The sequence below is a fragment of the Tubulanus polymorphus genome, chromosome 8 (genome assembly GCF_964204645.1).
Source record: "Tubulanus polymorphus chromosome 8, tnTubPoly1.2, whole genome shotgun sequence".
Lineage (NCBI taxonomy): Eukaryota > Metazoa > Nemertea > Palaeonemertea > Tubulaniformes > Tubulanidae > Tubulanus > Tubulanus polymorphus.
The window spans coordinates 4,903,780-4,928,229 of NC_134032.1; the positions used below are offsets into that span (position 1 = coordinate 4,903,780).

Consider the following 24,450-nt stretch of genomic DNA (forward strand, 5'->3'; position numbering starts at 1 on the left):
TCACCAATCATCGAATTTAGCAATAAATAATGCCAACTTCAGTAATTCTATCTCGAATCATCATCGCCAAGGAAGTGAAAATAAACTGAAAGTTCTATGTATGAATGTAGACAATATGATGAACAAAAAACCGGAAATCGATGCACTAAAATTAGAACATAACCCAGACATTATATGCATAACTGAAGTAAAACCTAAATCAAGCAGGCTGCAGCTTGATGCACGCAATGTCTTCTTTAACGGATCAAGCGACCACGAAACCTTTACCAACATTGAGAATGAAGGGAGATGGATCGCTATATATTTCCATGCGGAACTAAAGCCCTGTTTCCCTGCTCTCGAGACAACTGATAAGATATATTCTGAGCAAACAAGCGAGGTAATCTGGGTCGAGTTACCACGTTATACTGCCACAGACAAACCCACTCTAATAGGATGTGCCTACAGGAGCCCAAACAGTGATCATGACAAGAATACAAATTTCACCAGAATGATAGAATCACTAGGCACACTTGGCCAAAAGTATAACATAATACTCTGTGGAGACATCAACTTGCCCGAAATTGACTGGACAAACAAAAAGTGCAGAACTACTGGATCTCATGTTTCAAAACAAATACTAGATGCTAGTATGGATGCCTTCCTAGAGCAACATGTAAAGGAACCCACGCAACACCGTGGCAATCAAAGAGAGAATATTCTAGACCTGATCTTCACAAATGAACCACACCTAATAGAGGAAGTTAAACACCTTGCCCCAATCTGCTCAAGCCACCATGATTGTCTCCTATCCCACATTGAAAATGTCTGCAAGCTCCACACTGCTTTAAAATTAGGAAGAAGAAATTATAATACAGGAAACTCCGAAAGCTTAAGACAATTCCTCATGAATAATTTACTGGAGAATAACCTGGCTGAAATGAATCTGGATGAATGCTGGGACCATATAAAAGAGAAAATAAAATGCGCGAAAGCAGAGCACATCCCTCAATACCACGCACCTCGCTGGAAACAACATTCTCCACGATGTGTAAAGTCACAAAAAAACACGCGGCGTGGAAAAGGTATCTCGAACATAAAACCCCTGAAAATTACAGAAATTACCAAATAGCCAATAATGCAACAAAAAGCGAAACCAGAAAGACTGTCAGAGAGTACGATGAGAACCTGTCACATGAAGTGAAAACAAACCCAAAGGCTTTCTGGAGGTATTGCAAAAGCAAAACTAGTGTCAGAAGTAGAATTCCCGACCTACAGATACAAAACGCGGAACTGATAACTGATAACTGGCGCCAGCGTTTCCTGATGTTTCGTGCTTGAAATATGCCGGGGGTAAAGTTGAGCCAGCTGTCAGTAACAACAAATGATTAGGTGGAGGAGCTTCCAAATCTAATGGATCATTTGAAACAGCAGTTATGGACCGACTGTTTATAACAGCTTCCACCTCACACATTAAAGTGCATAAGCCCTCATCGTCTTGAACTTTCATTAAAGCAGCAAGAACGTTACGGACTGTACGAATTTGACGCTTCCACACACCGCCTATGTGGGAAGCAGTAGGCGGATTGAAATGCCACTCAATTTCCTTCTGTAACAGAAAAACGTGAATTTTATCCTTGTTCCAATCTTGTATAGCATCACGCAATTCCCTATTTCCTCCGACGAAGATGGTACCGTTGTCACTCCAAATACATGTAGGTGTACCTCGTCTTTCCATGAATCTGCGTAAGCCATTAATAAACGATGTTGTATCAAGTGAACATTTCTATGTGTACAGCTCGAACTGACAAACAAGTGAATATGCATCCGTAGCGTTTAACTTGCGAATGAAGCTGCTTAACGAGAAACGGACCAAAGAAGTCCACACCCACGTATGTAAATAGGGATTCACAAGGAGTAACCCTTTCTTCGGGTAAATCAGCCATCTTGTTTTCCTAAGCATTTACCACGCCTACGTCTACAATCGTAACAGAGATTTAAAACCTTCCATACTTCAGATTTACCGTTGACGATCCAGAATTTAGCACGAATTACCGACAGAATATGATCACGACCAGAATGACCATACATCTCGTGATACTCTTGGATAATCAGATCTGAAATTTGCGCAGCTGTACAGCTGTGGTCATACAGCGGTTGTACATACGAAAGCACGGCTTTCTCGGCTTGCCTCAATTCATGTACCGTTATAGGATCAGCAACTTTGACACCATTCAACCATCCTGCCAAATTCACTTAGAAGCGTAGAATCCAAGCGATACATCGCATCAACCGTGTCCATGACGAAAATCGCTGGAAGTACATCATACATGGGTCCTACGCCTCAGTCACTACCAGTGTACAGATATGTTTTTGTATGTTTTCTACTTCGACGTCAGTTGTGGATTTACCCTCCACATCAGGTTGATTCGGCCACTCCGATTCCAAAGACGATAGGAACGCCGGCCCCGTCAACCATCTTGAGTTTTCATCCGGAAACTGTTGAACCCTAAACCCGCGTGATGCATCGTCTGCTGGATTATCAGCACCATTAACAAAGAACCATTGATCAGGGGTAGTCAGGTCTCTGATAATAGAAATCCGGTTTGCAACATTGACCTGAAAGCGTAGATTCTCATTCCTGATATATTTTAATACGGCTGTGCTAACAGTCCAGAAGTACGACGTTTCCACCTGGATACCAATCTCATTGCGAATTAAACGGTCGAGCCTCGCGGTGGCTGTTGCTGCAGCTAACTCTAACCTAGGGATGGTTATGATCCTCAAAGGTGTAACCCGTGATTTAGCCATGATTAAACTACAATGAATTTCACCAGCTGCATTGACCAATCGTTTATAGCTCACAGCTCCATAACCACGTTCGGAAGCGTCGCTGAAATGATGCAGCTGAGCAGAGCAGACGTCTCCAAAGTTCGAAGGCTTGAAACATCGACCTATACGTAAACTCTCTAAGCTCGGAAGTTCGGCCAACCATGAACGCCATTTCTCCTCGTAGATCACTGGTATCTCATCATCCCAGCCAAGTTTCATCTTACATAATTCTTGCATAAGTCACGGCTGTACAGCGAGGAAACTTGAAGCAACCTTGACCCTACTTAGTATGCGAACGCGCACCTGTAGCATATTCAGCCAGCGGAGTCATCGGCGTTTGTCGATGATTTCCGATTCATATTAAATAAGTTTGTAAGCTATATTTTATTAGTCTTGTGATGAATATTCAATTGTATTTTGCTAATATACGATATTTAAACTTTCTTTTCATAAATAAATTGATATTACGGTATTTTATAAAATTAGATTTCGTGCGGAGTCATGTGACCGTACATCATGGCGGATTGTAAACAAAAAGTGATGACAGCTAGAGAAGATGAATATGTCTTTAAATTACACCCAAAAATGTGTTTTCCTACCAAATAACAATGATCAACTATTAGGATACGACGGTTACTATTGTTTTAAGATCATCATGCTTTCAAATGGAAGAATGAAACGACAGCTTGTCACCGGAAAGCGATTCAATCCAAATTCAATTAGTTTTATTGAAAACTGCCGCTGATCAAATCACGTATAAAGGATAAAGCATGAGTTCACCCACGGTAAGTACTTTATTGCTATATGAATAAACAAAATATGAGGCCAGAATGTATGCACCTTCGTTCGATTTGCTGCCGATAGCCTAGGCTACTAGCCTACCTATACATCACATACACGTCTATTCAAATGTATAGTTAATTATCCTCTATAAACCGCCATACTTTCTATACTGTCAAAATCCTTAAATGTAGCGGCACACAAGCGTATTTTCGCCCGATCGCGGCGAATTTATAAATCGCCCGAAAAATTCGCTCGTGTGGCCACTCACGGCGACGACGATTTCGTCGGCCGACTCGATCGCCCGGCGAATCGCCCGTATCAAACATGTTTAATATTTTCGGCCGATTATTTACACCGGCGATCGGGTGTATGAATTCGCCGGCGAATTCGCTAGCGCTCGTGTGTCCCTAGCTTAATACTGATGCGGGCGGGCGGTAGGCCTATCAGAGGCTTGCTGGCTGTAGGCTACATCTCTCTCCCTTGCCCTCCCTATTTTGTTTTATCTCTCGTCATCACTTAAGACCGAATCAGGCAGGGCTGTCAATGAGAATCAGTAATTAAGTATGAACTAAAACTGGTTATAAGTTTCAGCTTGTTTTTTCTTTTATTTTTCAGAAATTACATAAATTTATGACGTGCAACAGTGATTTACATCATAGAACAAAAACTAATTAGAGAATCTGGAACTGATTGGGAAGCTAGCTTCGAAGGTACAGTTCCTCAAAATTTTCGGCATTTTAAGTTTTTAAACATTATAACAAGTATGATGAATAAACTTATATCAATGCATATTCAGCTCATGAAGAAATATTTCTCATTATAGGTTAAACCTGATCACTGACATTGCTACATTTCTGGCAAGTTCGTGTATTACTCGATGGTGACATTTTCTTGAAGAATCCTCCACAGTTACACTTCCGGATTATTTTGTGTAAGTGCAGTGATTTTGTTGAGTAGAGACCTTGATTCAAAAACATTAATTTTGTGCGGACTACTCTGTTCCGCAAACAGGAATAGATTCTGGCATCTTGGTTCATACTCGCATGCTTGCTTTCAAGCCCCTGCTCTCCAAAGAGCCCCAATGACTTCCATGTTTGGATGAATTCAGGCACGTGATAGATCAAAACATGCAATTTGGGAGTTATATTCGCCGTGGGGAAATTTTGAGGAAACCATGTACCAAATTCATGAATACTGTTCACTACATGTTCTATTTCAGGTTCGGACAAAAACCGACAAGCTGAATATACTTGATAGATATCTTGAAACTTCTCGAAAAGATCCAAAAATAACTTTCGGTCATTCGGATAATTGTTGAGACAGGATAATAGTATTTGTGGATTGTTAATTCCATTTTCCTCATCCTTTTTAAACAACTTGTGTACATGGTTTCCTACAAAGCTATTCGAGTGATATGCCTGTCTGTCGACTCCTATCTTTTTAAGATTTTCATTTAGATCTTTTTGTATTGGTCCCATCTCTAAGGTTATGTCCTTATATATTTGGTTAAGCTTGGTTCTTCTCGGATTTAACAGTACTTTTATTGATGGAATTTCTATATCTTTGATTTTGCTCATGTTTTCTTCTGCTTGTTTCAGGAATTTATCCGGTGTTATTTTTTTGTCCGCAAGTGGCCGACATTTCAAACAAAGGAAATCGCTATCAGAAATATCAGGATCATATACAGATTGAACACATTGGCTGTGGTATGGTGCTTCGCAGTTCGTGCAATACAAATATATATGTGGCTGCGGATTCTCAATAGAACGAATTATACAAATCGGCGCCCCACAGTTTAATGGACTAGAGCGTTTTTTCTTTGCATTTTTCAATAAGTCGACTAGCTCTTGACAAGATTGTAACTTCTGTTTTAGGCTATCCAGTTCATCCTGCAAGCTAGTTACAGATGCTGAAGCTGCTCTCCATGCTTCCCATTGCTCGGGAAAACGTTCTCCGAGGGAAGATTCATCAAGTTCACAACAACGTTTTTCTAGCATCTCGAAGAACATTAACCCTAAGCCAAGAGAAACATGGAGACCAGGAGGAACTAGATGGCCTAAATCAGAGGGCTTGAAAAGCATACTACTTTGAATATTTTGTGTCTCCGCACCAATAACCCGTGGTGTAGCTTCAGCAGTTTGTGCATTCCTTAAATAGGACCCGATTGAACGCGATTGGTACTGCTTGAATGTTGGGGTATGAGGTGTTGCATCTTTTTTGCGCAAATCATGGAGTGTTACCTCACACCATAGGCATGGATAAGATGATGCGCTGCCTTGATGGCCCATCATCTGGCAAAGGAAATGAAGGTCCCCCATTAGAAATAGTCTAACGGTAATTTCTTGATCAAAAACGATGATGGTTTTGACAGTTGAAATTTCACCCTGGAATTTTCCAAAAACCTTATTCAAATTCTCCAAACAGTCAACCCCTTCATAAAAACTGATCAAATGCGTTTGATCTGGACTATTCGGGGATGGTCCGTTTATGATGGCTAGTACCATCTTTGTACTACCGCCCCCTTTATCCACCCCGATCTTTGCCCATATTTCGTCATGAAATTCTGGGGACCTATTTAACTGATTTTTCATTATCAGTTTTTCTACTGACTTTTGTATTAATAGCTCTATTGATGTCACAGAAACAAACGCTGACAATTGCTTTTCATGCGTTCTGCTATTAATTTCCAGTTCTATTTCACCAGCTTCAATGAATGTAGAAAACGACTCTTGTCTGGCTGCAAGCTCTTGTCTAATATTTCGACTAGACGGAAAAATCTGAATATTGTAATGTTTCAAGATTTTTTTAAGTTCAAGTAACTTATTCATCGGTAGTCTCAAATTTAATTTCAATTCTATTACTTGAGTTGGATCTAATTGATTTACAGTTGCGATACCGGCCAACTCCAGAGCCTTTTTGACTAAATCAGGATACCTTTTCATGAAACAAGATAATGTTACAGCCATATCATTGCCTGACGATGAAATAGAGGATAATTTATCCAAAACAAGTTTCAATTTTCTTGCTCTCGAGTCAAGAGTTTTCTTTGAGGCTGAACTGGAATTAATTGTTGGATGTTCTAATTTGGTGTAACAACTGCTTTTACTGCGAAAACTAGTAACAAGGGGAGTAGCTTCAAATGTTTCTAAGTTTGATGAATCTGTGTCAATTTTTAATAAATCTTGTGAATAAATTTGCTCAAGTTTCGCTTTCAAATTTTGAATTTCTTCATTCTTCTGTCGAATTTGGTCGGATAATTCATCGATTTTCTCTTTCATGGTAATCAAATCAGGATGACAAGAACATTGACAATGAGACTTAACAGGTGATATTGAACATAAGGAAACCGAATTTAGATCACTACACTGGAGGAGGACATCAATATCAGACAAATCTACACCATCTACACCATCAACAGCAGATATCTCGAGTGGATTTTCCAGCAAAATATCGTCATTAGTCGAGCTTTCCTCTCTTTCCGTAAATTCACTACTCTGGCTTTCTTCAAATGTTGAATTTGCAACTATGTCCCTAGTTTTTGTTCCTAGGGAAATGTTAAGAGGGAAGAATAAATATGATTGTAGAAAATGGGTCCTTTCAAAGACCTTCATTATTTGAATGAAATATGTGTTGAATTGAGCAGAATCAGAAATATTTGTCTCATATTTTTTGCAGATGTTAGTAAAAAATAAACCTGTACCGAATAAACCTGTACCACCTTAAACAGAGAAACTGAAACTGGCCTCAGGGGTTTAATAGAGAACAACATATTTATCATACCTGCATTATCCTCATACTTATACTTGCATTATCCTCATTGTCGTTATCCTTTCATTTAAGTCATTTGATTGACAGTCACTCAATCAGAGTTCGAAATATAAAAAAACTTGTAAACCTCACAATCAACTAACGAATAACCAAAATTTCTAACATGTGTAATGAATTTTAATTCTTTAATAAAAACATTCCAAAAAATATAGATATAAGACTCACTCCTACGCTTTTTTCTGGAACTTCCGAAGTACTTCTTTCTCGAATGGGCACCTTGCTCGGTAGTGAGATTTACTGAGCGCTTTTTTGATGCTGTAAAAAGTGAAATATAGTGCATCTTAATGTTTTCATATTGCCTTAATCTTAATCTCAAGTTTAAAAAATTTGATATATTTACCAGTGGCTTGCTCAGCAGCAGACATTCCTAACGGTCAGTACTAATCATGCTAAAAATGAAAGAATAAATATCTGGTCAAATAAATGTACTTCATTTCACTAAATAAAATTTCTAGGCCTTTTCATCGGGTATTTCTGGGCTTCTTATATATCAAATTTCTGTAAAAAAATAGGAGAGCACCATTATTCTACTCCAAGAGGAAATACATGGGAGGGGAAATCATTTTAGGGGCCGGAAAGTGGCCGCTCTATAAAATCGGTCGAATTCTTACGAGGTACAAATTTACGAGCGTCAAAAAATCTCTGAAGCCCTAATTCGTCAATAGGGGTTATTGTATGTCAATTTCTTCATCTTTTTATGATCTACCTCGCTAAATCGGAATCCACTATGAAGTATTATGTTTTAATGTTCGCTTTGGCATTAAACTATGAATAGCTTGGCATTTGGAGATGCCTAAATTATCAAAAAATTACTTACGATTTCGGAGCAGGTTGTCACGGTTTCTCCACCACGAACTAAAGTCTCAAACAATATACCGCGAGGTACCTCGGGTCTTCAGGAAGCGATCTATACTGGTTACGAATTAATATATGCCTATCCATTCATGTACTATGTACGCTCAAATACGAATGCCAAAGCCCGGTTTCTTCAGCTTTAAAGCGTTACCAGCAGGTGCGCGTTAGGTCACGTGCGCGCCTTAGCCTATCAACAAGACTTTCACGCCGAAACGTTTAAAAGGTCAAGTTTCTAACTTCGTAGAAGAGCTGTAGAGCCGTGAAGTGATTTTACAGGCAAGGTCAATGGAGCAGTAATCCTATCGGGTCGTATAACGAACTTGCTATAGAGAGTACTCCACGACGGGTAAGTGGTTTATCCTTTATCTTAAATTTAAAGAGGAACTTATCGGTTTCTATATGCCAGAGCATCCCGAGAGCTCGCTCTGTAGGAAGTTGCGATTGTTAACTAAAATCCATATCCTTTAATGTATTAGCACGCGTCCGTCCGTCCGTCCGGTGTTCGGTTATATCCCTACTAGTCCTACAGTTCTGATGGGATCTTGATGAAACTTGGTATGAATGATCTATGGGGGAGTGCCTACAAAAGTACATAGCCATAATTTTGATATTGCATAAATTATGCAAATTAGGGCTATTTTTAGATTTTCACTAAAATCGCTACTCCTCCATCGATTTTCAGCGGATTTCAATCAAACTTGGAATGAATGATCTATGGGGGAGTGCCTACAAAAGTTTAGAGCCATACTTTTGATTTTGCATAAATTATGCAAATTAGGGCTATTTTTAGATTTTCACTTAAATTGCTACTTCTACTCCAGTTTTTAGTAGATTTCAACCAAACTTCATATGAATGATCTATTGGGGAGTGCCTACAAAAGTATACAGCCATATTTTTGATTTTGCATAAATTATGCAAATTAGGCCTTTTTTAGATTTTCCTTTCAATCGCTACTCCTCCAATTTTCAGCGGATTTCAAACTTAGTATGAATGTTTTTATAGGGGATTGTCTAAACCAGTATAGAGCCATATTCTAGATTATGCATAAATTTTGCAAATTAGGGATAATTTTTTTAGATTTTCACTTAAATCGCTACACCTTCTTCAGTTTTTATCAAATTTGAATTAAACTTTTTATGAATGATCTATGGGATGATGCCTACATAAGTATAGAGGATGTTTTGCAAATTAGTTCTATTTATAGATTTATCTTGTTTCATTTGTCCACCAGGGGGCACCCCTGGGGGTGGAGTTTCTATTTCCTAAAATTGCTACAGCTATTAGTCCTACAGTTTGAAACAGATCAAGTCCAAATTTGGTATGAATATTCTATGGACCAATACCTACATAGTCAAGAGCCCTTTTTGGATTTGGCCAAAAGGGGGCACTCCTAGATATGCAGCTTCCATTTCTTCAAATCACACAGCGGAGCTATATGAGCCGATAGGCTCCTTGTTACTAACCCATGTAACCCTTTGTATATTGGGTAAGGAAATACAATCGCTCGCTATTGTTTACAGTTTTCGCTTATCAGATTTCCGAAAGCCCGGATAAAGTAACAGTACTCCGTGACATCGCCAGAGAAAATAGGCATTTCTGGTTTTGGCAACTACATACGAACCATATTTTCTATCATCAATTGCAGTCCAGGATAGGTACCAGAACTCTGTGGATTTCCGCTCAATGAATTGTCCGAGCTAGACGGCTGCGATGCCTGCGTTTTCGGCGTAAATCTAGGTGCTTTGACCATTAAATATTGATTTGTTTTTAAGCGCAAATTACATGTGAGATTTTCTTCCGTATCGAAATGAAAACAACTGACGCTTCGATTTCTTCATCATCTAACAGTGAGTCATGCACGACTTGGTTGGCATTTTCGAATATTTTCCAGGCTTCATCAACTCCTAACAAAGCAACGTTCACTTCATCAGCTGAGAGATTCTTCTTTAACATATCCCTCAACTCATTTCTTTTCTTAGTGAGCGCGCCTTTATATCCAGCTCTGGATCGTTTCATTTTTTCTAAATCATCGACGGTTGGCTTCCTCTTTCCGTCGACAGACATCTTCTTACAATTGTTCTAAACCAATGTATGCTCCGAATACGAATTTACGATCGTCCAAAAACACTCAATGTTAAACTGATATCTTTACATTTATTGCCATCATTTATCATCGATGCCGTTTCTAAAGACAAGAAACAACACAAAATTAGTACACAAATATTATAATAATAACCAGAAATTCGAATAATAACAAATAACTTACAGAACATTTGAGAGCATTAAAATCATGTAACAGCCACAACGTCAGGACACCAAAAGCCAAATTCAACACACACAGATCACCAGATCAGCAGATTTCATACAATTTCACACATGAGCAATAAATGTAAAAACATGTGACCCTTGTCGATTTGTGGTGTATATTTTACTGAGGTAGACTAGTACTCAAGTAGATTAGTGAGGACGGAGTTGTTTTGGAATATATAGATATAAATACATATAATCGACTGGTGGATTAATAAATAATAAGTAATGAGATTTTATTTAGTTTTCTATATATGGATGGGACATTCCCTTTCTCAATTGTAGCGTTTGGTCTTGTCAGTGTGTTTATGCGTTTGACCGCAGTAAGTTAAAAATTCCAGAAACCCAATAGTATTGTGTTTCAAGTTACTGCGTAGTTGAATTTCATCACCAGATTAATGTTCATTTTAGTAAACATCATTCGGTCACATGATAAATCCTTATTTGGTAATCTTTTGGGTAGTTTCAGAAATTCTTTTGAGAAAAATCTTTGTAATTGATATCTAGGAATTATATGGTGATCATTCTGTCTATTGGCAAATGGACTGTTGATAGTGTGAGGCTTTTTGGGCTATATTTGCTCAATTTGATATGAACTATTTTTGCATCCTGAATCTGGAGTCAGGTGATGTTGTTTTCGAAAGATATCAGAGCTGGGTTTTGAAAAAGAAGGAAGCCAACAAGGTTTATTCCTATAACACTATTTTTTCCGGCTTGGAATAAAAGGGCTTATTAACAATTCTAACCCAGTATTAAGTATTTATCCTCCACGGATTTATGCTAAATTGGAGGAACGAACTAAATTAGTTCTGTCAGAGAACCGAGATTTTAGTGATTTATATTTTTCTCCACTCCTGGAACCAAGAGATTTTTTCAGCAACTTTTACTATATTCAGAAGTTTCATTCAAATAGCAAATTTCTCTATTTGTATATTATCAATGGAAAGAACCATAGTTTCCACTTTTTAACGATCGAATTTATGATAACTGGCGGTATTCGATTGCGACTCATCGTAGAATATCTACAACATTCGACGGATGGACCAACGATGTTTCAAAACACATTGACAACGGGATTCGCGGCGCTATTGCGTGTGTTCAATAGAAATATTGGAACTGAACGTTTCTAATATTCTCTTCATCCGTTTCGCGGGAACTTTTTCTAATTTTGCGCAAGACGTTGGTAATTTCTACGATTTGAAACCGTGTAGTTCTCAGTCTTCAGATAAAAGTTATTTGAAACCGTGTAGTTCTCAGTCTTCAGATAAAAGTTATTTGAAACCGTGTAGTTCTCAGTCTTCAGATAAAAGTGATGATCATTAACTGTGAAGTTCTCAGTTATTAGATGAAAGCCTAGTCGTTCACACGTATGAGCTACCACCTCTGTCTGAAGTTCTTCATTACATTAAGACCGGTATGTCGGAAGAACAAAATAAAAGTATGACCAATAAGGACTTGAATGGTGAATAAGATGATGTGGATACATCTGTATATATATACCAGTGCATAGCAAATCACCGGATTTAATCCTTTTCACTGATGTCAGTGAGAATGAATTTCTTCGCGTAAACTCTGGATTTGGTGAATTCGTTCTTCTTACCCACGATCAAATGAAATCATACAAACATTTTCGAGAATTGAACCAATTAAGTGACCTGGTATTAATTTCACCTCCTGTCCTTTTATTCGGGAACAGAACCTAACTTCCGGCATCCATTGTACATGCTTAAGTATGAATATTCTACAGATGATTCCCGAAACAATGGCAAGATATGGCAATTGGTTAGAAGACATTAAACAGCTTGTGGGCTAAAATAATTTCGCACATTTCAAAAGACTATATTGTTTGGTTGGCTGGCTGGTTACGCACAAATTACATCTGCATATCTTTAACGTAAAAACAGGTAATTGAAACTAGCTAGAAACATACATGTAGACTGAGTAAAACATTTTGAAATTTTTCAAAAGTGGGCCGTCTACCTGCCAGTGACCAAAAACCTTTTTATATTTTAAATCCAGATATACTACAGATAGATATTTTATTTCTGTTCATAGTTTACATACATTCATTCTTTTATGATGCTAGTGAGCATTTAGATGTAATTGAAGGTAGTTATTTCTTTTTTATAGATTTTGATTTTTTTATCAGTCAGTCAATGAATACGTGACAGCGGGTAATATTAATTTATGTTATTGATCTTCAACAGCAGTTCGATTCATAAATAGAACTGCTTCGGCAAAAGATAACTTAAACTTTGTGACATGAATTAATGTGAAAATATCGGATTTTGGGATCAACAACTGCTGCCGCAAACTATAATTTAAACTTCATGTCAGAATTTAATGAGAAAATGGCACATTTATAGACAGAAATTAATGAGAAAATGTCAAGTCAGACGAGTCTCGCGAGGACTTTGAATGGACCATTTCCGATACGCCAGGTGTCCAAAATATTGTAGCCATCGCTCTGTATTCGGCTAGCATGCTATTGTGTCTAATTATCTTCATTAAAACAAGGAAGGTTTTGGGGATAATGGCGGTTGCGACTTCACTGCCTCTAGCGAAGGCATTTACCGTCGTCTCGAATAAATCGTATGAACTAAGGCTAGATTCCCTTGACAAGGGTACCAACAAAACGGTTTTGGTTAAAGTTGTAACTGAACGGTTTGACCATTCAGATATTCCCATAGATATTCCCATGTTGGAAGGGCTGTTCGAATATCACGGATACCGGATACCGGACACCTAAATACCGGATACTCGAGATTGCGCAGTATATAGCGCATCGGGTCAAAGGAGTCGTTTCCGTTCTGTTGTAAGTAAGTACTGCCGCGACATACAATTTATTTATGTCAAATTGTTACAGCGGCTAACCAACGTATTTGCTAGCCTGATTACAGCCTGCTTTCACGTTCTTAGTGTCATCATCGATCTCAATATTATACATATTTCTTTCTGAATACTTTTTTTCTTTGGTTAGGTGAAGTAAAACGTTATATTAATTTTTTATCACGTTATATTGCCAAAAAGGGCATGTTATATTGCGAAAAAGGGCACGTTCATTTGCCAAAAATTCAGAAAAGGGCTCCAAAAATCGTTTGAAAAATCCTGTTATGGGCAGAATTAATCTCCAAAATGAGGGCGCATTCAATGATATTACCGTACTGAGGTGCTCTGACAGGGCACGACTCAATGACTATCGGCACGTTCAAATTGCCAAAAAAATCCTAGGCACATTGTATTGCCAAAGGGCACGTTCATCAAAAATTCAGAAAAGGGCTAGAAAATAGTCGGCTCAAAAATATGACTAAATAACTATCACATTCTAAAAAGGGCACATCCAAATTGCAATAAATACTTAAAGTGGTTTGTTATTGCCTAAAATTCAGACAAGGGATTTTTTGCTATTTTGACGCCTCAGATGCTCTGATAGCTGGGTTTCAAATTTTAAACTGATTTTAAACCCCTTGGTGGCTTCGTACCTTCGGTGCTCGCCTCGTCGTGGGAATACAAATCCGGACAGGTGCCCTCTTGAATGAGTGCTACCCCTTGAATTTGGGCCTAGATCCCTACACCTACCAATTTGTATTGAGCTTTGCGCTAAACCTTCCGTATCCATTGCTCGTTATTTAATATAGTCTGAAGTCTGGACAAATAGAAACAATTTAGAGGTTAATTATGACAGTTTAAGATAGGAAAAAGTTTTTCATAAAATAGGAAATTAGAAAAGATGTTGGCCTATGTAATGTTATTTACATCTTAATTAAAGAATTCAATGTTCAAGTTGAATGGATCCGGCAAACGTTGAAATAATAAAAGTAGGCTACTGGTTATGTTGAGAAAAGGTGATCATTTATCTTTGAAAATCCATAACACGGACGGTAGAATAACCAAAACCGATCAATTTTCTGATTGAAATTTCTACAATTTGGCATCATTTGGCGTGTAAACCATTAGGACCGATATGAAGATGGACTCTTTCTTCATTTAAATGTAGGCAAACGGAGGCAAAGAGTGTGACTATGAGAAATTAGACATTATATTCACCTTATATTTAAAAAATGTTATCGTATGCTTCCGTAAGTTAATCCGCTGTAGTTTCGTTAAAAATTGACGTATTCTCGGGAAAAGTTTCACTCAAACGCCGAAAACAAAATATGCTTTTCCTGACGATTTCAGCGCTTTTACGCATCGACATTGTCGTTTTTCTGATAGGGGGAAAATTTGATAAGAAAACGACTTTTCAAGTAAAAGTCCCTCAATTTAAGCATGATATCATGCAATTCGTTGGTTGGATGGAGGGGCGTTTTAAATGAACGTACGGAAGGTGTGGTCAAGAAAGTAAAAAGAGGTGGGCCTTAAAACGGCTGGGGCAGAATTTACTGTTAGTTATTTGAATGATAGGTTTTGTACCACTGGCAGGTCAGACGGGGTAGGGGAGGTGTGGGGTTGGTTCCAAGAACTCTAAACATGTGAAGCATTTAGATTCATTTCTCGGCCAACTAATGTATGATTTTCGTTAGCAAAAAATAACAGGATTCTGCGCTTTCCATTAGATGGGTATTCAGCTAGTAAGTTGATATTGCAACATTTGGAAGGTTTGAATTGGAACCGCCAGATTTTGGCACATGATTCAATCTCATTAAGATCTGTTTGTAGGATTAAACTATTCAAATTTGGATTTTGAGGATTAACTTGCATATAGATAGATGTATCGTCGGCATAAATAAAAGTATCACTGTTTAAACTGTCGGTAAGTCATTTATATGTTAAAGGAATAACATGCGCCCTAGAATAAATCCCTGGGGCACAGAGGTATCGAGGTATCCGATGGGGTAAGTTCAGAGATGAATCCATTCACTTTCACCTGGATTCGGCGATTAGATAGGTAGGATGAGATAAGATCATGTGTCTTGCCGTTAATTCCATATGCTTTTAACTTGTGAAGTAATAATTTGTGAGGTAGTGTATCACAGGCTGCTGATATGTCAAGAAAAGCCGCCCGAACACCAAGTCCCTGTGCTAATTCGGCATTAATAAAGGCCGAAATAGATAGAAGTTGGTCAGTAGTCATATGACCAGGAAGATAACCTGACTGGTTTGAGAAAATTACATTATCATTTATAACGTATATATGTTGATAAATCAATCTCTCAACAGTTTTGAAATAGTGCAGAAAAGGGAAATTGGTCGAGAATTTTTAGCGTCATGACGAGCGTCCTTTTTGTAAATTACCGAAACTTGAGCGATTTGCCATATATTGGGAAAATTATTGCGATCGGTTAAAGTATTAAAGATACGTGCTAGCATCGGTGAAATGACATTAACTGACAATTTTAACATACTATTATTCTGTCATGACCGGGCAATTCGTTGACATCAAGTTCAAGTTTTGAATTGGAATCAGTGGTTATATGTGGCATGAATATATCGTACGGGCTTCTGTTTGCAAGGGGGGGAGCAAGGCATCAATTTTGGATTTAGAGTGTTATTTATCAGATATGGTTCGGAGAAACACTTATGCCTTTTCGCTTTCAGTATCGCTCGTGCAGGATCAATTATGCTAGGAATCTGAAATGAAAATTTATTCCGAAGAAAAGTTTTATTGCAGATGCCAATAGTCGCATTTGGTTTTTGATGAGTTTTCAAGCGTGTTGATAAGATTATTTTCCAGTTCGCGTTTTGCCATGCTTATTAGGGAATTTACAATATTGGTTTGGGATTTGTATCGGTAATAGAATGAAGTGTAGCCAATAGGTTTAAAAAGCGCCTATATAGCCTATTTCGGCTTTTCATGGCATGTTTGACAAGGAGTAAATAAACACATTATTATTCGAAAATGGAATTATTTAATTAGTGGAATCAGTTGTAAAGCTGAAAAAAGAAATACGGTTATGATTGGGTCAGGATAAAGACAAAGCAATAAGTAACCTGGCAGACTAGGTTGAGGCAAATGTATGATTCATCAGTGGAACACTGACCGAGGCTACAATATTGTAACCTAGGTCGGTTGACTTGCGCGGATTTATCTGCATACACTGACCGAGGCTACAATATTGTAACCTAGGTCGGTTGACTTGCGCGGATTTATCTGCATACACTGACCGAGGCTACAATATTGTAACCTCGGTCGGTTTACTGCATTATATTTGCAGTATTCACTAATCCAAGATTAAGATCAGTCAGTTAACTTGATCAGTTTTTGAAGTTATTGCTAGTCCGATATCAGTCGGTTGATTTGTAGTTTTGACTAACGAGGAATCCAAAAGTGTTTCAGTCAAACGTCTCCTATCATTGAGGAATGACTTGAACAGTTAGGAATGTACATCGTACACATTCCAAATTAAGGGTTTAAAAGAAGTTTAAGTGCGAGCATTATACTTATATTGCGCAATTGCCATGATTGATACGAAAACGTTTCTAGAATCGGATGACAATTTATATAGAATTGGAGTCAGATGTGCATTGTTTTGGGGTTGTTTCGAACTTCGCTGAATCACTGAATCGTTGATTATTATATTTTTATTTCGCTGATTTGAATTTACGCTGAATCCATGCACATTTTACATATTCTAAAGAATAAGTTTCATTTGACCGATTCATTGATAAATTTCATTACATATATTCTATAAAAATTCAGTTGGATTACGGTAACGAATGTATTTTGCGGAGAGCGGTAACGGCTTTCAGCTTACGTCATCGGTACTTCGATGTAGTCTCACGGCTTTAATAGTGATTCGCCCTGGGGACCCGAGTTTCAGATATGACAGAAAAATATACAAAAAATCGCGACGATTGTAAGTTGAGGCAACGATTGAAATGAAATCATTTGACTGCTGGATGTAATCACAAATAACAAATAAATGACGCCGAAATAGTCTACCTTTCAATTCAGTTGGTTTTCCACAGTAGCTGTTTGAAAGAGTCTACTGCTGAAAAGTGACTGTTGTAAAACATCTGATGTGCTAGTGTGCAACCGATTGTAAACAGCGATTTAGTGATAGTAACTCCTACCACAATAGCTACTCTCAAAACACATCGTTTCTAAAAGTCAACTAGTGAAAAATTGACCATTTTGAGATGGCACAGTAATTTCCTGTTCAAAATAGCCACATCTGTTAAAGATTTGCAGTGATACGTGACAGGGTCAAAGGTACTGTTAAACCCCATATGCTTTGTATACAGAACTCTGTATGCTTTGAATACAGTTCTGCCAATAGAAATCCTAGTTACTGAGTTGCTAAGAACCCCCTAAATTATATCACGCTCAACAAAATGGGAATAACCAATAGGAAAACTATTGATTTATATAACATCATTATGGATTCAATCCGTTAAAACAAGTATTGTGCCAGATCTAATTTAGAATTTTATGATTTTTGTTTTATATTTGCGATTATAAAACATACTGGTGCATTCATACTGTCATAAATCTTTGATTCTGTAGAAATGAATTTGTCTTTTTTGAATTTGGCTTCATTTGTCTTCAAGGATATATGAGAGACGAAAATACAAATAAAATCATATGTTCATGAAATGGATTATGTCTTTAGATCTCTTTACTTGGATGAAAGACTACAAAAAATTTTCCCAAAAAATGTATCTAAAATACTTAGAATTAACCTACAATTATTGTTTATTACGATACAATCAGTTTTTAAGTAATCCATGTGATGTTCACTTTGTCACGCTGTTCTCTGCTTGTTCGTTTATGAATATTAACCCTTTAATGCTTGTTAGAATTGATACCTTAACCGAAATTTCATTTCATAGTTATACAGTTTGGTTGAAATGATATTACAACCTCTAATATAAGATCAAAATAATAGTGCATTTTATTTTAATCTAATACCCATTACTCACTGAGGGTATGCTAGTGAGAATAAGCCTAACAATTATCAATATTGATTGAATAAATACTGAAATAAACTCAGTTGAGATGTTCACGTAGTTTTGAAATCAGTTATTCCAATTTGATAAAAAAAACCTCTTCTGGTCTAAAAAAAAGAATGCAAGGCTGAAATTTAAGTTTCACATGCTTTCCTACTTTGTTGAGTAAATTATTTGTATAGGTTATCAAAAGCCCAGCAGCAGCTATCAGTCAACAGGTGAATTACACTGGCTAACTATACAGTGATTGATGAACGAATAAACAAACTGCACTGACCACCAAAAATAATGACCTCTTAATAGTAATAAACTTAGCACCTCAAAGTTGTATTTGAAGATGCCAATGAAATAAAATGCCAATGAATCGCTGAATTTTAAGGTACTTAATCAGTTTTTTTCCAATATAACTCATTTTCTCAAATTATCGTAGAATAAAAACTACTTTTATATCAGTGGCAGTGATACGACAAAAAGGCATTTATGGTAAGAATAACGTTACCAATTCGTTAGATTGGAAGTGAATGCAGGGACCAACAAAGGTGCTGATTTAAGATGCCGATATACAGAGAATCTCTCCCGTAGCGACTGACACGGTTGCATATACCTTCCGTGGCGACAAGTAATAATTTTCTATCTAAACGACTACATGACACGAAGTAGTCGAATAGAACACTAATCCGATAAATGAAGAAATTCTGCAATAAAATTTTATACGATGACATTTAATTATCAAAATTAAACCGCAACAACGTTCGGATTTTCAGTGACTGCCATCTGACTTAAATCACTGGAATGTCTACATTCCACCTGATGATGGCTGTTAGTCAACAGTCAAAACGTTGCAATTTCATCTCAACACATGTTATCATATTAAGAGTTCTATTACGGTATTTCTTCATTCATGACCTCAAGGTGAAGATCACCAAAGGCCGTTACCGTAATCCAAATGAAATCTTGAATACTATACGAAATTTCTTATTTCTATTAAATTCGGCCTCAGTTCGGAAGATTTCTTTAGAATGCATTGATAGATCCCCATAAATCTATTATAGATACAGCATATTTTATCTTTTTAAATCAACATTTTAGCGAAATTAATATAAAATCATGGGAGGTTCGAACACTCCAAAATGCACATCTAAATTTATGATGCAAAGACATCCAGACCCCCGTTGAAAATAAACCACCATTTCAAAAATGAGAGGTTAGCCTGAATTTAAGAAATTTAATCAAAATATGAATGCAGACATGCTTGAAAATAGCTGTATTTGTTAAAATCGAATTCTGCATTAAACTAATATCGCCATTAAAAGAAGGAAATTTCGATTCATCGTAAAACTCCATAACCAATGACAATTTGTAAACTAATTTACTCCAATCTCGATTTTTATTGGTTAGACTATCTTCAGAGCTTAACTGAGACACTCAAAATACAACTATATCCCAAACTATAGCGTGGGTATAGAATTTTCCACTAGTTTCTCAATGTGTTCATGTTGCCACGTATCACCGCAAATCTTAAGTGGCTACTAAGTAAAAGTAGACGTTTAGGCTCAAATGTGCGATAGACATGTTCTTGGATTCAGAGAACAATACAGAGACATGGGGCCAGGCCCTCATCCATTTTTCTGATGCTTGAACATAATTTTTTTCATCGGCTGCTGTTAAAGGATACCAGTGTAAAACCCTTATTGTCGTATTTCTGCATAGCGTTACATTCTGAAATTCTTCAACAGTTCGTGGGCTTAGATAGATTTTAACCTTCATCTTATACATTAGATAATCTTTTAGCCTCATTGAATCTATTGTAATCGTTATTATCCTTTTTGCATAAAACATGCCTGAAATTGTGAGCATATACCATTCCTAATTTCAACTAAGAAAGTGCTCAGAAAGCATCTAAACGCATCTCATTCTTCAAAGACCACACCCCTTTTGTGCCTTATGCACCTGTGGCCCTTTCTCCAAAAGCTAGATTCTGGAACATTTTACTGAATTACTCAATGGCATTTATTTCAAGTCTGGCCCCCGCGATCATGCAACTCTCCAAAAGCGTCTTCTTTTCAGTTTTGGATTCGCTTGCCAGATTCCCTGTTATAAATAGCGACATATGCTTCAGATTTGCAGTGATACGTGACAATATAAACAGCGTATAAACAGTAGTGCAAAACTGTATGCGAACGCTATATAGTTTTGAGGGCAGTTAAAATATTCTGAATATGCTCTTTGAGGATTGATATATGAGCGATAAAACTCTAACCGATAACCATCGAGCTAAATCTGTTTGTTTAATGTGATAAGTTTTGAAGTTTTAAGATTAATCGAAATATCATTATTTCATGGCAATAATTTAATGAAAATTCAATTGGAAGATTAAATGCAGCTCTTTTAAGTATAGGTCAACATGATTTTTGATTATTTTTGTCATTAAAATGGTTTATTTTCGGAAAAATACCCCAGTAAATATCCCCCCCCCCTGGTAAAAATCTCCTCTAGGTAAATGTCCCCCTTGCTAACAGCAACATTTAATAAAATACTTCAATATTCTGATTTTGAAAAGCTTAAATCGTTTCAAAAATTTCAAATTTTCCGTGTTGTTTTTCCCAATATCCATCTTGAATAATCTGTGACTTTTACTAAGCTGCGTACCTACATATACGATGACATAATTCCTGACTTTTAGCAAGCAACATGCATAAAAAATGATGATATTATCAGATGTAAGATAAAACCCACTATTTAAAAATAAAAAGAAATCTAAAATCGAGAATTATTTATTGAAATAATCTAAAATGTAAGAACATGGCGTTTCGATCTCACACTAGAGATCATCGTCAGGTGTGAGATATCGACTAGAAACAAGGGTATATATAAAGAGGAGAACAGGTTAATTGAGTAAATTGGTGAGTGAGTAACTAATTAGTGTTTGGCAAGGCATGAAGTAATATACTTAGAAAGAAGGGAATTGTGAGGAGAAAAGCCATTATTTAAATTGGTACTAATATCTGAGTGACGAGTAATTAGGGCAGACTCAACTGTGTGGCGTTTAGTGTAATTGCTGGAAGTATAAATTATTTCGGCTTTATCAAAATTAAAACGATGACCAGTGTTCCAAACATGATTGGCTACACCACTAGCCGGTTTTTGATTTGTTATATCCTTTTTGTGTTCCGAAATTTGAGTTTTTAAATCACGACCAGTTTCTCCAAAGTACATTTTATCACAGCCAAAACGAGGAATTTTGTAAACTCCGCAGTCCGAAGGTTTAGATTGATTGTTTTTTACGAAAGTCTTGCTAATTTTGTTTTCATACGTGAAAATGATTTGTCTATCCAATAAAGGGAGAGAGTGACGAAACTTTACCAAAACAGGTACATACGGAACTACAATGAATTCTGAAATGTGTTTTTTTTATTTTCTGGAGGTTTAGAATTTAAGAAAGTACGTTTAGCCTTAGAAATAGCGATTTTCAAAATGTGATCAGGGTAAGCCAATTTTTTTAGAGAGTTGGATATGTGGTCAAATTCAGCCGAAAGGAAGGTTTCATTGCAAATCCGCAGGGCACGGAGAAAGAGGCCTTGAAAGAAACACATGAGAATATTTATTGTGAATTAGAACATCCAAAAACGGGATTTGGTCATTTTGTTCCCATGCAAATGTGAATTTCAAAGATGGATATTGAGAGTTGATGAAGTCAATAAAAGAGTTAAGATCAAAATCATCAGAAACTAAGCACAGAATCTCATCAACACATCCAATCCAAAAGTTAGGTTTAGAGCCAGCGTTATTTCGGAAGAATTTCGCATTCAAAATGTTCAAGGAAAAGATTAGCCAAAATGGGGGATAATGGGTTGCCCATAGCGAAACCGAAAATTTGTTCGTAGATTTTGTCTTGGAATTGGAATAATAGATTGGTTGTACAGAGCTCCAAAAATTCAAGTAAGCAATCTACAGGAACCGGGAGATCAAGATTGGAGTCCGGGAGTTTTCTTCTTAATAAATTGAGAGTTGGTTCCAATGGTATATTTGTGAACAAGGATATAGCGTCGAAACATATAAATTTTTGGCCTTTAGGTTTGAGATTTTTGAGTTAGTCTGAAAGATCCATATTGTGCCGAATGTGAGAATCAGAAAAAGCACCCAGAGCCAGGGAGTATTTTAGCCAGATATTTGGACGTAGTTTTTATTCTGAAGAAATCTTGTTTGAAAGTATTAGTTAAATATTTATGTACCCTGTGTTAAATCAGATGAAGAGGCCCGTGTACTTCTTCACAAAAATAGCATTTTGACCTTTCAAGGAGATCGGTGTGCAGCAAAGATATACGCGTTACCTCCGCTATGAGATTTTCAGGCAGGTGAGGAATTCGGGTCACCCGGTTCTATGGTCATGAACACTGTATTATAACGTCCAGACATCCATCTAAAAGAGTCCATGCTCATAGGTACGAGGTTTATAGTATCCAGGCAGCAGGCGAATCCTTTGGGTCACCTGCAATGTACTATAACCATAGAAATTTAGCACTGCTATGCTTTAACCAACCAACAGCTGATAGAGTTCATCAGAGCATCCAAACTTTAAATCTCCAGAAATCTATCTACTGTTTTATATGCAGTGGATGCCATGTGTCCCTCTAATCGCCTGTATCAATGCAAACATTTAACACGTGTGGCGATTTTTAACTGCTAAATCTACCAGCGATCACTCGATACCGTTACTTTTCATAGTGATCTGTTGATATCTTAAAAGTGAGATTGAAACAAATCCTTCCCGGATAAAAGGAACACCTTAAACGGTCACCTAAAACATATTCATAGTCTTGGATAATTACATGCCACCAAAAATTCATAAAGACTATAGTCTTTATGAATTTTTGATGCCACATAATCATTTTAGTTCAGGAATCGAAATGTTTGAAGCTCGGCTTAAAAATCCTCCGATATTTAACAAGGGTTTTTAAGAACACTGATATGTTTGATAACAGGGTCGAATGGCTTATTTTGAATTTGAACATTTCATCCAATTCCAAATTGGCTACATATTTCTAGGTTTCATACTTTTTGAGACAGGATGATTTTATATTGTTTTAACAATCAAGAGAAATCCCTCAAGAAAATCAAGACGCGGCGAATATATTTAAAGCAACGTTTCGCCTAAAAAATTGAAAAGCTATATTGTGTTTCAAATATAACACATGTGCATGATCAGGCTTCATGACAGATAGGCTACTACTCAACGGTGAAAGCCCTTACATTCTGCTGACCTTTATTAATTTGTATTAGATAACAAACGTGACTTATAAGCAAGGGGACAAAAAGCGGACAGCGATTTTATTGTCTGTATCAATGAAATACATGATTAAGCATATATAGCCTTGGTATTTTTCTGCGCAGAAGTGTGTTTGTTGTTTGAGCTAAATGGATGAATGCCATCTGTATAACTGAGCAATAATATTTTAATGCGATAGAGCTACCCCTCCCTCTCCGTAACTTTCAATCAATCTACGGTCCTAAAACCGTTTCGTATCAATAGATACATTAGATGTAGATGTTGATTTAATTTCCGATAACAGAAACAATTAGTAGTCGTACTTTCGGAAATTCAACTTAAGTCAGACTTTTCTAAGTCTGAGGATTTTTCTTAGTTCCAAACGATTCGACTTGACACCAAATAACCAAGACCTCAATTCTTGTTATATCTTTGTGTTCATTTGTAAAATCTTATGTATATATTCAAGCACGAATCAAGGACTTCGATAAGAAACAGATTTTGAGAAAACTGATTCTGATATATGTCATCTGTGAGGGAAACGAGACATCAAGCTTAATTGCTATTCTTGGTTCGACTCCGTTTTCATAGCCATTTAAAACATAGTAGTGAGCACCCGGTAAATCGAACAGCCGTCTTACCGAGTCAACAGGTCATTTTTTCAAACTCAAAATAAAATGTTCTTTGCCGCATTGCTCTTCCGGATCGA

The 24,450-nt window shown here is 36.9% G+C and overlaps 1 protein-coding gene and 1 long non-coding RNA gene across 2 annotated transcripts; one reads left to right on the top strand and one right to left on the bottom strand.

The window, feature by feature from the left end:
* Positions 1–1,231: 1,231 nt before the first annotated feature.
* On the bottom strand, positions 1,232–3,030 carry LOC141910290 (uncharacterized). The gene is made up of 4 exons (XM_074801021.1): positions 2,391–3,030; positions 2,035–2,222; positions 1,789–1,934; positions 1,232–1,721 (listed from the first exon to the last, which is right to left on the bottom strand). The coding sequence occupies exons 1-4, from the start codon at positions 3,028–3,030 to the stop codon at positions 1,232–1,234; spliced, it is 1,464 nt and encodes a 487-aa protein (XP_074657122.1).
* A 24-nt stretch (positions 3,031–3,054) lies between these two features.
* LOC141909733 (uncharacterized) lies at positions 3,055–6,788 on the top strand. Its single transcript, XR_012619785.1, has 5 exons — positions 3,055–3,183; positions 3,298–3,596; positions 4,210–4,304; positions 4,418–4,525; positions 5,193–6,788. It is a non-coding gene; the product is annotated as an uncharacterized LOC141909733 (long non-coding RNA).
* The last annotated feature ends 17,662 nt before the right edge of the window (positions 6,789–24,450 follow it).

Coding starts and splice junctions, on each gene's coding strand:
- LOC141910290 (XM_074801021.1), bottom strand. CDS start 3,030: ATGAAACTTGGCTGGGATGATGAGATACCAGTGATCTACGAGGAGAAA. Junction 2,223..2,390: donor GAATCAACCTGATGTGGAGG/GTAAATCCACAA, acceptor TGAATTTGGCAG/GATGGTTGAATGGTGTCAAA. Junction 1,935..2,034: donor GTCGTGATCATATTCTGTCG/GTAATTCGTGCT, acceptor GTAAATGCTTAG/GAAAACAAGATGGCTGATTT.